Source organism: Carassius auratus, chromosome 25 (genome assembly GCF_003368295.1).
Source record: "Carassius auratus strain Wakin chromosome 25, ASM336829v1, whole genome shotgun sequence".
NCBI lineage: Eukaryota > Metazoa > Chordata > Actinopteri > Cypriniformes > Cyprinidae > Carassius > Carassius auratus.
In genome coordinates this window covers 12,766,929-12,780,555 of record NC_039267.1, presented here as the reverse complement: position 1 = coordinate 12,780,555, position 13,627 = coordinate 12,766,929, and the positions used below count along the sequence as shown (strand labels likewise).

At 36.2% G+C, this 13,627-nt stretch overlaps 1 protein-coding gene across 9 annotated transcripts in view; it reads left to right on the top strand.

Moving 5' to 3' along the window:
- Window positions 1-13,627, top strand: part of LOC113043381 (calcineurin-binding protein cabin-1) — a 91,026-nt gene that overhangs the window by 6,396 nt on the left and 71,003 nt on the right. For all 9 annotated transcript variants that reach the window (XM_026202724.1, XM_026202723.1, XM_026202722.1 and 6 more), the window contains exons 12-20: window positions 288-505; window positions 2,919-2,991; window positions 3,109-3,296; window positions 3,503-3,634; window positions 4,907-5,104; window positions 7,161-7,403; window positions 7,560-7,713; window positions 7,803-7,915; window positions 8,588-8,740. In XM_026202724.1, coding sequence (XP_026058509.1) covers window positions 288-505; window positions 2,919-2,991; window positions 3,109-3,296; window positions 3,503-3,634; window positions 4,907-5,104; window positions 7,161-7,403; window positions 7,560-7,713; window positions 7,803-7,915; window positions 8,588-8,740 — 1,472 coding nt within the window. The remainder of the gene's footprint in view (window positions 1-287; window positions 506-2,918; window positions 2,992-3,108; window positions 3,297-3,502; window positions 3,635-4,906; window positions 5,105-7,160; window positions 7,404-7,559; window positions 7,714-7,802; window positions 7,916-8,587; window positions 8,741-13,627) is intronic.

Genomic DNA, 13,627 nt, shown 5'->3' with positions numbered 1-13,627 from the left:
ATCAGATTAGGGCGAGAAACAGTTAGACAAATGACACAACAGTTTCATATTTAATCTAAAGAGCTAATCTATTAGACTGTGGCTGTCATAAGCTGTCAAATGCGGCTTTACAGAGCCCAAAGGTCTATAGCTTTTGGATATTTAAAAAAGGGGTGGGGCTGCTTGATGATGTCCAGTCCTGTCTTCCTGTTTCAGTTGAAATTACGTCACCACGTAGCATAACGTTGTGTGTTTCAAGGCACTACAGTGGACCTTTAATGTTCTCTCTGTCCTTCATGGTTCCTCAGAGCGGAAGGAGGTTCATGCGTTCCTGTTGGCAAACATCCAGAATGGAGGCATCCTGGAGCTGATGATGCGGTATCTGAAGGTGGTGGGGCAGAAGTTTCTGGAGGAGTGGCCAGCGGGCCTCGGCACAGTGGTGCTGGATCTGTTCAACTGCTGGAGGAAACACAGCGCCGGGCTACCCAACCCACTGCTCCGAGATTCCAGCAACCAGCACATAAAGGTGAGCCTGTTCATGAGAGGTTCATGCCAGTACAACTGAAAGATATTCATGGTTTTGTTTGAGGCACTTCGTAGCAAGTAAAAGAGATTTCCAGGTGTACACCTGTATGTTTAGTTTTGGCTACTGTCAGATTGAGAGTGAAAAAAAGTGCATTCTAATGTATTTTCTTATTTAGAAATCTTTTGGAATTATAATTCTTCAATGCACTTCAGTAAATACTTACAATTTGAGATGCTGAAAATGTTTTGCCCAATACTAAACACATTATTATTCCAGTAGTCAGCATAAGTGGGACTGACTGAAAGAAAACTGTTGTAGGAACAGAAGAATGACTCTGAAGTGTGTTTATTCATCAGCACATTGAAGGAAATAGCTACAGGTGTTCACTTAAATAAGTTTTTTTTTCCTTAAGAGAAGATCATTTGGCACATATACTGCTCGCACCTGCCTAGAAACAAAACTCTATTCATCATGCCACCTGAACTTGCTGTATTTCTCCCAGTGGGTCTACTGAAAATCAGACCGAGACCGATAACTTAATGAGTGCTTTTAGCAAAAACTAGGTCACAGACACTCTCTGTTATTTAAATGAACCTATGCAATTAACATACAGGACCAGAAATGAAACAAACTGAATGAAGAAAAACGTTTATCTTGAGCTAACAGGATTATTACACTTCAAAGTGTTTTAAGTGTAATAAAAAAATCTGAATTTTCAGCATCATTCCTCCAGTCTTCAGTGTCACATGATCCTTCAGAAATCTTTCTAATATGCTTATTTGCTGTTCATAACACAATTCTTCTCATTATCAATAGATTGAATGATATATAATTTTGCCAATATTATTGGCAGATATGAGCCTGTCACCGATATATCGGTGTCTGCAAATATGCGCCGAAATTAATTTCTTTTACAGAACATATAATGCAGATAAAATGCATGAAATGGTGTAATTATTAGTTTCTCCAGCAGAGCGTGCTCCATTGTTTGCTAATGGCGACCTGGATTAAATGCTTTAAAGCTTAAGTCTATGGAAAACCATTGAAACATTGAATTGCCATATCTCCGTAATGGCGTGGCGAATCTGCACCAAATTCTGGGGATCCCTTCAGCTCGAGGAACCCTCTCGAACACAATTAAGTGAACATCTAGATGCCCTCTTTTGAATGAGACCACCCCGCATCGGCAGCCCAAGGGGTTCGGGAGTTACGAGTGGTTAAATTCGTGGTTTTGTGCCGACTGATCTAGCGGTTCCGTGGGGCTATCGACGCGTCGAGAATGGTGTTCGAGAGGGCTCCTCGAGCTGATTAAAGTTCAAGAGACGTGAATTTATATTGTTTTAATATATTGTATTTATCTCACACTTCAAACTTCTCTAGTAAGTTTTGTCTCTGTATGAAGACAGTATCGCAAATCTGTGAATGAATGTTCCGAAATGAAATAAACTGAAATGGAATAAAGTTGAATCCAATTTAATTTAATTCAATCTGAATAAATTTCAACTTTGCTGTTCATTGCGCTGATGTCAACCCCATTTTGGATAATAAATTGTATTGTTAAATTGTTAAATATCCTGCCTCCATTACTCTGTCACGTCATTATAAGTGTTTCATAACCACATTTGTGTGATCATTGCTAAAAATGTTTTCATGTATATGTGCTCTGTTTATATACTGTATTCTATATATAGTACCAGTCAAATGTTTAGACTCACGAATGGGAAAGTGTCCAAACTTTTGACTGGTACTGTACTATAATATGCACAAAGAATATCGGCCGATATATTGATATCAGCCTTTTTATTTTTTTTTATTTACAACATATATTCAAAAAGCATTTATTTAAAATCTAAATCTTTTGTGACAATGTTAAAGTTTTTGCTGTCAATTTGAAGTGTTCTTGATTAATTTCTTTAAAAATAATAAATAAATCAAATATTTTACAGACCCCAAACTTTTGATGTTTGGTGTCAATTTAATGTAAAGTATCTTTGGTGAAGTATTTATGTTTTCAAAAAAACAAAAATAAATCTTATTGACCTCAAGCTTTTTGTTTTTGTAATGCATATTGCTAATATTTGATTAAATTGTAGTAGATGTGCCTGATTCATATATTTTATCCTAGTCAACCGTACTTTTTTTTTTTTTTTTTTTTACTTAAATAATTTCACTTTGTCTAACTGTAAATGAATACCGGTTATTTCTTAGGTGTGACTCTAAAACAAAGTAAAATATACAGTTGTGGTTGAGGGTTTCTAGTTTACATGCTACTATCAGATTGAAAACAGAATATTTTTCAACAATTCGATTGCATGTACACATCAGTCACGTTATAGATGTTTGCAGGACTGACCACAGTGTGTTTTTATATGCAGTGCATCTAAGACATATTATACTGTCTGTTATGTAACAGGAAATGATGCTGATGTGTCTCTGCTGTCTGGAGCTGCAGTTGGAGCAGAAGTCCATGATGAAGGGCAAGAACAGTAAGATCGTCTCAAACAGTCAGACATCTGTGTTGTGTTTGACATCAGGAATTTGTATGCAGTAATAATTCACAAATCGTGAAAGCAATCACACCAATGTCATGCCTGTATTTACAGTGTCTCAGAGGAAGACCATGTCTGGTTCAGGAAGGGATTGTGGGGACGCTGATGGTCTAGAGGCCCGTTTTCAGACCGATCTGTTCCTTCTGACCATGGCCTCCTCTCAGCGAGATCTGTTTGAAGACGACTGGCTCTCTTTTGCTGTCAGAGTTCACTGGCTCAAAGCGCGATACCTTGCCTTTCAGGTAATGGAGCTCAGTTTCTAGACACAGAATTGCCAATTAAAACACCAATTGCATCATATTAAAACACTTGATTATTTTGACTGGTGCAGACATGTTTATAGATTAGTATATTTACAGAAATTACAGTTTACATTTAAATAATTATTACTTGTGTGAAGTTTTTGCCCAGTGTGCATGAATGTTAATGTTAATGTTAAATGCTTTAGGGTGACATGGAGGAGGCACTGGAGTGTTACGACATGTGTGTCGGTCTCCTGAAGGGTCAGACAAGTGAGATGGAAAAAATCACCATTCTCCTGCCCAACCTCAGTGTGGACAATGCCGTCTCTTTAGAGGAGGTACAGTACAAAAGAAACTGATCTCTCAAGACACTGTCACCTCTGTTTCATAGTAGGGATGCCCCGATGTATCGGCTGCCGATATTTATCGGCCGATTTTTTCCTCAATTTACAACCATCGGCATATCGGCTATAAAAGGAAAAAGCTGATATAACAAACCAATGGTTTATTAATTGTATAAAGGCGCTGAGCTGTATAATGTCTGTAGCATAATCCTAGTGCTGCTGTCTGCACTTTAATGTTAATCAAATAACAAAAGACAACAGATCGCACACTATTATTTCTTGACTAAATAACTTTTGTAACTTTCATAAGAGTAGCTGACCTCATCTGAATGATGACCAAAAATTTGCTGATGTTTTCTTAACATATTTATTGCATAACTTTTCACTCCAAACACAGCACGAGAAGTGCACATTAAACTCAAAACTCTCTCAAAACACTTATTACAACTAACCGTAAACAAATATATACAGATCTCATTACTTTTCGGGGGCAAACTTTAAATCTGAAGAACTGTGTGCTTTCATTACCCATATATATCTTTAGACTAGAAAACCCATCAAAATAAGAGCGCTGCCTTAGTAAAGGAGATCTCTTACATATTTAAACTTTATAAAAATATTAAAATGCATACACAAATTAGAAAATTAATCTATTAAAGTTTGTATTTAAATAAAAAAGTATTACTATGTATTTAATTTATACAGTGAAGTGTTATTTTACATTTGTTCACTTTATTTCTCTACGTGTAAACTGTTAAACCTACCTAAAAAATCTTTATTCTGTTGTATTTATGTAGGCCTGCTGAATGTTAAATGGCTCCAATCTATGTTCATTAGAAATTATTTGATGATACACTAATAAAACTGCTAGTATAATTTAATGCAGGTTTTTCTTTTGCTAACTTTACTCATTTAAAACATGATCATAATACTTCTCTATTTTGATGCCAAAATTTCAAATAAGAGAGGAAGTGGCAAATATCGGTTTTGATATCAGAATCGGCCAAATAAGTGTTTGTTAAAATTACTCATATGTAAGAGAAGTCAAGAGTCTTGAGGGCTGTTCAGATATCTATTCATCAGTCAGTTGAGTAGAAACAGAGACATAGTGTTTCCACACATTTTATCATGAAACACTTACATCTTGTTAATGGTTGTGGTATTGATGGCACCTGAACGACAGTTTTAATAAAGTAATTAAGTTTTAATTTAAGAAGTAGTTTGACTAGTTCTCTCTCTCTTTCTCTCTCTCTATGTGTCATTTAGATTGAGAAGAAGTTGAAGTCTCTAGAGCGCTGTCAGTCTCTAGAGGAGATCCAGAGACTGTTCGACACTGGAGACTACCAGTCTGTGGTCCGTCTGCTGCAGCCCACACTGAGCTTTGGCCCCGGCTCGGCACGACTGAAACCTCTAGATTACATCAGCTCTGCTCCTGAGAGACCAGCACAGCTCTTACTGCTGCAGGTAGATCACACATCAACACTTTCTGCGAAGCCTGGATGTATAATGTACCACAAAGTTATCATTTATGCATTATAAATCATTCATGTGACCTAATATTTATTTATTTATTATGTAGCTTTGTAATAAGCAGCATAATGTACAGTCATTAATGCAAAATAAGCCCCTTCACGATGATTCAAGAGTCCTTGGCTTACGTCTAGTGAACAGTATAATAAATTAAAAACATGATGTTTTGTTTTATGTGTTATGAAGTGATATGCTCTTTAAAGGAGTAGTTATTTAATGGAACATAAACATAAATGAAATATGCAAGCAGAACAATTAACATTTTGGTGTGAACAATTTTACTTAATAATATAACCATGAGTATGTAAAGTTTTATTATGTTTTATAACTGTTTGTTTACAGTTATTTTTGAAAATATGCACTAAACATTTCAGGAAATTAAAAAAATAATAATACATGTGACATTTATAAAAATTATAATTTTGCATATGTTTTTCTTTTGGACTTTATTAATCAAAAAATCCAAAATGTATCTGTTGATACACTGTCAAATCAGCATATTATAATGATTTCTGAAGGATCATGTGACGCTCGAGACTGGAGGAATGATGCTGAAAATTCAGCTTTGCCATTGCAGAAATAAATTACATTTTAAAATAGAAAAGTTATTTTATATTATAACAATATTCTACAATGTTACAGATTTTAGTTTATTTTTGATCTAATAAATTAGGGGTGTCACGATTTCGATTTTAAATCGAAATCGATCGAAATTAAGTCACAGTCTCGAACTTCGAATTAAACAGAATAAAAAATGGAATCGTCGATGCTGCCACGCCCCCATGTTGTATGACGGCAAATCAATGACAAAAATAACCGAGCATTCAACTGATGCTGGCGCGCGCGCTATATGGCTTCCGCGAGAGGAAAACTGAATCGGATGCGAAGAAACGGGAGCCCGCGAGCTCATTTCAAACTCTCGCACGCGACATGTACTCTGTGCGCAATAAAAGCCCTCGCGCGCACATGCTCATTCCCCACATCCTCGCGCTCGATCATCTCACCTCTGCTCGCGCGAATAATTTTATTTTTGTCAGTCGTGGGGCGGGGCTTGCTGTTTTAGTTGTTATCTCAAATGTCATTGGTTATTCCCCTTTTCCTAAAGTCAGTATTCAACGCCTGTTAGAAAATGAGTAATAATTCACTTGACTTGAGCCATGACTTCATCAGTGGACCAGATACATGCGAGTAATCATTTCTTTTGCTTGTTTAATTTATTTTTGTCTTTAATGTAATTTAATGCATTGTTTATAGAGTAGATCTTTTGTAGCTACTCGATTAACCGGAATTCTTCTGATTGCTAGTGATTGCAGTCTTGTAATAAGAGATACACATATTTTACAGACTGTAATGATACACACACACACATACTGTACATAAATACATAATATATATATATATATATACAAGCGTTTTATCTTTAATCTTTTAAATAGATACATCGTAATATTTGAAGGTTAGTTTAGTCATTTTTTATTGTTTTTGTTTGTTTTGTTATGAACTTGAATGTCATCTTTTGTGACTGCACTTACAAAAGAGAAACTGGATGGCAGTTTATTTTAAGTTTTCAATTGACTAAAGATATAAGTTATTGTTACATTATGTTGTTAATAAAAGTTTTAAATTTGACAGTGTAATGTGGTACATTGCAAACAAAGGTCAGATATTATATTACATAAAAGTCTAGTTTGAAAAATGACAATCTGTGCTTTAAAGAGAATAAATGTAAAAATCGTTTTTGAAAGAAGTCTCTAACCAACTCCATACTTTTGAAAGGAAGTGTGTAATACCACGAGAAAATTATAGAGAAAGCATGTTAAAAGCTAGTTATTATGGGAATAATGAGTCGCTTTGCTCAAAGTGTGCAATATCCCATTCATCTTAAATGTGACCGTTCATTTCCTCAAACCCTCAATTCTACGAAAGTGTGATGTTTTCAGACACTTAACCTGTTGACTCCACATCGGTCTTTGTTTTTCTTTCTCCCCAGAGCTCCCTGCTGCGGCTGAGAGACTACAGCTCCTGCCTCGAGACATCTGAAGTGTCTCTCAATGAGGCCATCCAACACTTGAACTCTGGATTACCCAGCAGCCCCTCCGCCAAGGAGGAGTGGGTGTCCACCGTCACGGCCCTGCTGAAGGGCGTCGAGAGCTGCATCACTGAGAAACCTGAGCTGCTCAGTCAAACCCCACGACCTGCAAACCTACCGCGCCTCGCCAACAACCTCATACAGGTCTGTGTGGATTCATGGAAGCGGGTTTCTTGCTGTACCATCATAGTAATAAGAAATGTTTATTGAGCAGCTAATCAGCATGATTTCCGAAGAATCGTGTGACACTAAAGACTGGAGTAATGGCTAAAAACTGCTGTTTCTGTGTTCATTCTCTAGTTGATAGCCAACAGCATGGTCTTACCTGATGACCCCAAAGAGGCTCATTTCTCATCGCTGCTGCCGTGGATTCTGCTGTACCGCCTCATCAAACAGGAAGAGGCCGCCTTTGACTGCATGCTCCGGCAGCACATCGCAGATGAGGACGATGATGGTATGAATACAGAAAGATAACAGCGTTTCAGTGTAGTGATAATCTTGCACAGTGTTGTTGACACAGCTGTGTGTGCTTGTGTTCTGTAGAGGATGATACTCCGTTGTTGCCCTCCTCCCTCATGCTTCTGAACACAGCGCATGAATACCTGGGCCGTCGCTCCTGGTGCTGCAACTCTGATGGCACTTTACTCAAGTTTTTTGTGAGTCTCATGCAATATCATTCCGACACATGTATCATTTTAATCATTCCTTAATATTTTACATGAACTTTTTCAACACTAATGGTATTATCTAATTCCTCATTTATTCTGAATACAAGTAATATACCTAAAAACGGTTATTTAAACAACCATTTAAACAAAGGTTTGTGGGTAAGAGTTTTGATATGTTTTTAATAAAGTATGTTATATGCACCAACACTGCATTTATTTAATCAGAAATACAGGAAAACTGTAATATTCTGAAAGATTATTAAAATGTTTTCTGTTTGAATACATTTTAATTCATCAATAATTGACCAAAGTTGTATTTTCAACATCATTACTCAAGTCTTCAGTGTCACACGATCCTTCAGAAATCATAATACGCTGATTTGCTGCTCAAGAAACATTTCTTATTATTATCAATGTTGAAAATAGTGCCGCTTAATATTTTTGTGGTTGTTTGATGAATAGCAAGTTCAAAGGCACATAATTAATTTGAAATAGAAATATTAGAAATATATATAATATATATATTTTTTATTTTTATTTTTTTACTGACCCCAAACTTTTGAACAGTAGTTGAAACAGTAATGCACAGCACCATTTAACAGTATTTTGCTTTAATGATGAAGGCTTTGTACTGTCTAATGATCATGTATCTGTTTTCAGGTGCGTGTATTGCGGGAGAAGCTCGCAGGACCTGAGAAACTGCCATATAAAGAGGATCTGGAGACGGCACTTGAGCAGTGTTTCTTCTGCCTGTATGCTTACCCGAGCAAGAAGAGCAGAGCCCGATACCTGGAGGAGCATTCTGCCCCACAGGTAACACACTCACTGTGCCCAATGATAGAAGCATATTTTACACAAGTAACTTTCTGAATGACACTGGTGTGCACAATTCATCAGGATATACAAGACAAAAAATGTTTCATCAAAATAGCCTACTCTGCATCTGAAAACATTTCTGTTCAAATAACCAAGGCAATGCAGACAAATTAAAATAGTATTCAGCACTAATACAACCCTGTCTGGGTACAAATCTGTCACATAACAAAGTGATTCTGAATGTTGTTTTACATTTCATTCATTTAGCAGACTCTAATCCAAAGCGACTTTCAAATGAGGAACACAACAACCGATGCATCTTAACGAGGCAATAACATGAGAAGTGCTGGCAATACAAAGTTTCACCAATGTCTAGAATAGTACAAGATGGGACAGGGAAGAATATGAGAAATAGTGACAGCATAGAGGGTTTTTTAAGATTCAGCAGGATGTCATGAAGTGCTCATGGAAGAGTCTGAAGAGTCTTACGCTGTTTCTTGAATATTGTCAGGGATTTCCACTATCTGGATTGTGTTAGGAAGATCATTGCACCAACAAGGAACAATGAATGAGAAGGTTCTGGAAAATAATTTAGTATGACATAGTACCTCTCATTCACAGACCTTTGGCTTCTGGAGGCGATGTAGCATGTGTTCATTCTGTATGCAAGCATTGATATCTTGAGCTTAATGTTAGCAGCAACCTGTAGCTAGTGCAGTCTCTTTAGAGCAATGGCTGACACCGAAATGAAAATTATGATTTACTTGCCCAAATGCCTTTATTTTTTTGACAGAACTTAAATGATTATATTTGTAATGTTCTCTCATATTTCTTGTCCAACCATTGAAAGTCTACGCAAACTGAAAATTTCATGCTTCATCATGCAAGAACCAATAAGTGTTTAGAAAGCAAGTATGGTAAATGATGACATGATTTTTGGGTGAAATAACCCATTAAATGGGGGCATCATATGCAAAGCTCACTTTTACGTTGTGTTTGCATACATTGTGTCTCAGCAGTGTCTGAACACAACCATTCTACAATGATAAAAATCTACTCTTCTTTTAATCTCGACCCAAAAACCTAAAAAGTCTAAATTATCTAGCCATTTTGAGTTTCTGAGCAGAATTACATCATATTGCTCAGGCTCCGCCCACGACCGCTGACGGACTGTCCTGCATTAGCATATCGTCAGCATATCGCCCTTAACCCATTGTACACTGTCTGCCATTTTCTCGTAAGCAATGCAGGTGTTTTGTAGTTTGATGTAAGAAGCCAACATAAGATTCTTCATTTTCTCCCGACGTTAGAGCCACTGGGGACGCAGTGGTTTAATTCTGTTTTTGATGGTTATGCTCCTAAATTAGTTTATGTTCTACCCAAATCATTTTACTCCAGACTGCTTTCTAAATGAGGGACAATTTAAGGCAGGTTTTCTAAAATGTTAAAACTCAAGGACGGATCAGTACCCACTGTTTGTGATCCAGCTGCACCACTAGAAGTAAGTCTCACACTTTATATTTATTATTATTATTATTATTTGGAAATCGCCTTAAGAGAGAGGCGGGTTCAGCAGAGCTCATTAGCATTTAAAGAGATATGCACTGAAATGGGTTGCTGTGAACAGAGCTGTTGACAAGGGGAAAAAGTGTTGTTTTACATGACAATAGAGGAATTTTAACTAAATTATATTAGATATTTCATGAAGACACTAAAGAATCACACCAGCTTGTTGAAAATGGGCATCCGATTTCTCCTTTAAGCTATGGTTTAAGCTGCCCATGTAATAAATTAGCTTGTATAAACTACTAACAGAAACATTTAAACAACCTCTTCTCCCTCAATACACTTAGTGTGGTCACTCAATGTTTTCTGCCCACTGAAAGATGCAAAATAATGTCATAAATGACTGTCACACTAACCCATTACATGCTGAAATAAAGCTGTAATATTTTAGCTTGGCTACCAAAAAGCGTAGTTAAGTCAGCAGTGCTAACTTTAGTTACTTCCAAACATGACTCCAAAGTCTCCTGTGTACATTCGTATTTAATGTGTCGAAGATCTAAAGCTTCTTAAAAGAGAGAAGGAGAACTGTCCCTGCGCTAATGAAGGTAGGTGGATGTTGGATAGGATGAGCTGGTTGTCTGATTCAGCAATAATCCACTGATTTATTACCTTTTGGCAGCAAGAGGCATATTGATCATTTAAACACCCACACACACCCATTATGCAGCACTGCTCACACAAGAAATGCTGTACACACCACCAAAGTACAAAACCGAGGCGTTCTGCATCTATTTCAGCGTCTCTGGAGGAAACAGACCATGCGGTGTAGATTTTTGCAGGCATTTAGCAAATATTGAACTGTGCTTATTCTGTGGAGCTTTGAGGAACAGCACCAATGGAGGAAAGAGTAAAAAGTCAGTGTTGGTGGTGATTTTGGTTTTTTGTTTTGGTTATGAAAATGTGCATGCTTCTCAGCTGAATAATCAGCTTTTTTTTTCCTTTTTTTTTTTTTTAATCAGTACTTCACAGTAGAGAATAAAATACATTTTATAGGTTTAAAATCAACATTTCTTCGTTCTTTAATCTCTGGTAAATTTAGTGTGGAATCCACAAAGGATGCATGTGATTTTAAAAGGGAGCATAATTACAAACGCTGTCATCCTACTTTTTTCGAATCAGTATCAGGACAATTTACTTGATCCTGGCTTCCTGAACAAATTAGTTAGGTTCAATCCATAACTCATCCTGAATTCCAGCCACTTTCTCTTCTCTGAATGCATTAACCAACAGTATAATCTGGTTTTATATTCTTTGTAGGTTTCTTTCACTTATCTGATGCTGCATTTGTTAGTGTTATAAATCAAAACTAATCAGCAAAATTTTTCTGGCCCTGTCATAAACATTCAGCTCATTTCTACCCAAACAAATTGTCATAATGCAAGTAGGGAAATTGCTTTTTGTTCCGATGGATAAGTGTCAATGTCAAGCAAAGAGTTGATTCAGACCGGAAGCAGGAGCATCGCGTGTGCAGCAGTGAAGTGAGGGTTTCGGCACAGCGTCTATTTTTGATGGACAAAATAAACATGATTTCACACAAAACATGCACAGAATAAGCATGTCTAGCATGTTTTAACACAAATTGGAGTAGGGAAAGAAAACGAAGAATAAAAAGTATGTTTGGAAGATTTACCCATTTTAACTTGTTTAAATGCCATATAAACAAATTATAACTTAAAACAATTAATCAAACTCACAACGAACAATTCATCTTGCTCAGGATCTTAAGTTACAATGGTGTACACATAAGAAATTCATTATTCATACATTGACAGCTTCTGTAAATATTGTATTCTGTAAATATTGCACATGTGTTCATTTATGATTGACATGTAAAACGTATGCCTTTTATTTATTTTCAGTTCCACAGTTACAGAAACAGAGCTATAGACACAATAAATACACATAAAACATATTGACATCTTCATTATTCAGCGTAATAAAAATATTATGCTAGCAGTGTGAAACAGGCATTACTCCTTTACTCACAGGCATTACTCCGTTACTCCTGAGGGGAACAAAAGAGTCCGTTCTCATTAATAGCTTGACAGGAATCCCCAGTTAAAACTTTACATTTATGTATGTTTGGTAAAATATCCTTGACCAAAATTAGCATGGTAATATCTGATGATAAATCGTAAAAAAAAAAAATTTAAATCCCATTATCATAAACAAAAGGATATAATTAGATACAATTAAAATAACTGATAATGTTAAACAGTGGGATAATTATTTTTTTTTTAATTATAAAAAGTACAGTTTTGTGGTTTGTAAGAAATATTTATGGCTGGTGAAATCTTGTCAATTTGCAGGGTGATTAATATGTTAATTTAGTGGCAAAATGTTGAACCAGTGTGATCATTGTTGACAAACAAAAAAAAAATGTTTACATAATTCTGAAATTAAGTAAAATTTTATTATAAGATGAAAAATTTCTACTTAAAGCACGAATGTAACATTCCTAATTATACCACACCTAAACCTATGTATCTGGAAAGTCTATAGAGTCTATAAAGAAATGTAATCTTGCGGGGTAAGAGGAACTTGCAATGGAATTTCCTATTGAAATTTGGGAACGACGTCTTTGGGCTAATCTCTGCTTGAAACTTAATATTTTGTTCCAACGTTTAAAATATGTCTGACAGAGCTGATGGGTACACAAGAATTAGGTATACCGTAAAACAGTGGTTTTCAACCTGTGGTCCGCTAGTGGGTCGCGGTGGTATTGCAGGTGGGCCGCCAATGGTTTTCTGTTCATTTCCAGTCCATTCTATGGCTGTGCGATGAAAAGAAATCGTCATAAAATCACGATTTGAGCGTGCGCGATTTCTAAACCTGACCTCCCGTAGTATGCTTTCCGATCCAATCAGAATGCATTGCGCCAGGCGCGAGAACAGAAGAGACTGGGCATATGCCTAACTCCAGGTTCACACACTGTCTGTGATGCGCCTTTTGTCTGAGCCCATGTTAACGGATCAGAGCGTTCACACTGCATTGCTGTAAAAGGTTAGAAATAAAAACGTGCGAAAATAATTAACATCTAGCACATGGACAAAAAATGTGATTGTTTATTTCTTTTCTGCAAAAATGAGATTATTGATGCCTACATTACCTGCTTTTATTGTTGGACAGCACTTTTGGGTTCTATTTGTTTGCATTTCTAACGGAATTCCTAGTAAAAATATTTAAACCCCAAAAAAACATAAATTAATTTGAATTAGAAATATTGCATTGGCAACTAGCTAAAATAAAATATGCTTGAAGTACTATAATTACTAAAACTAAAATAAAAATGTAAGTTAAATAGAAATATTAAACTAA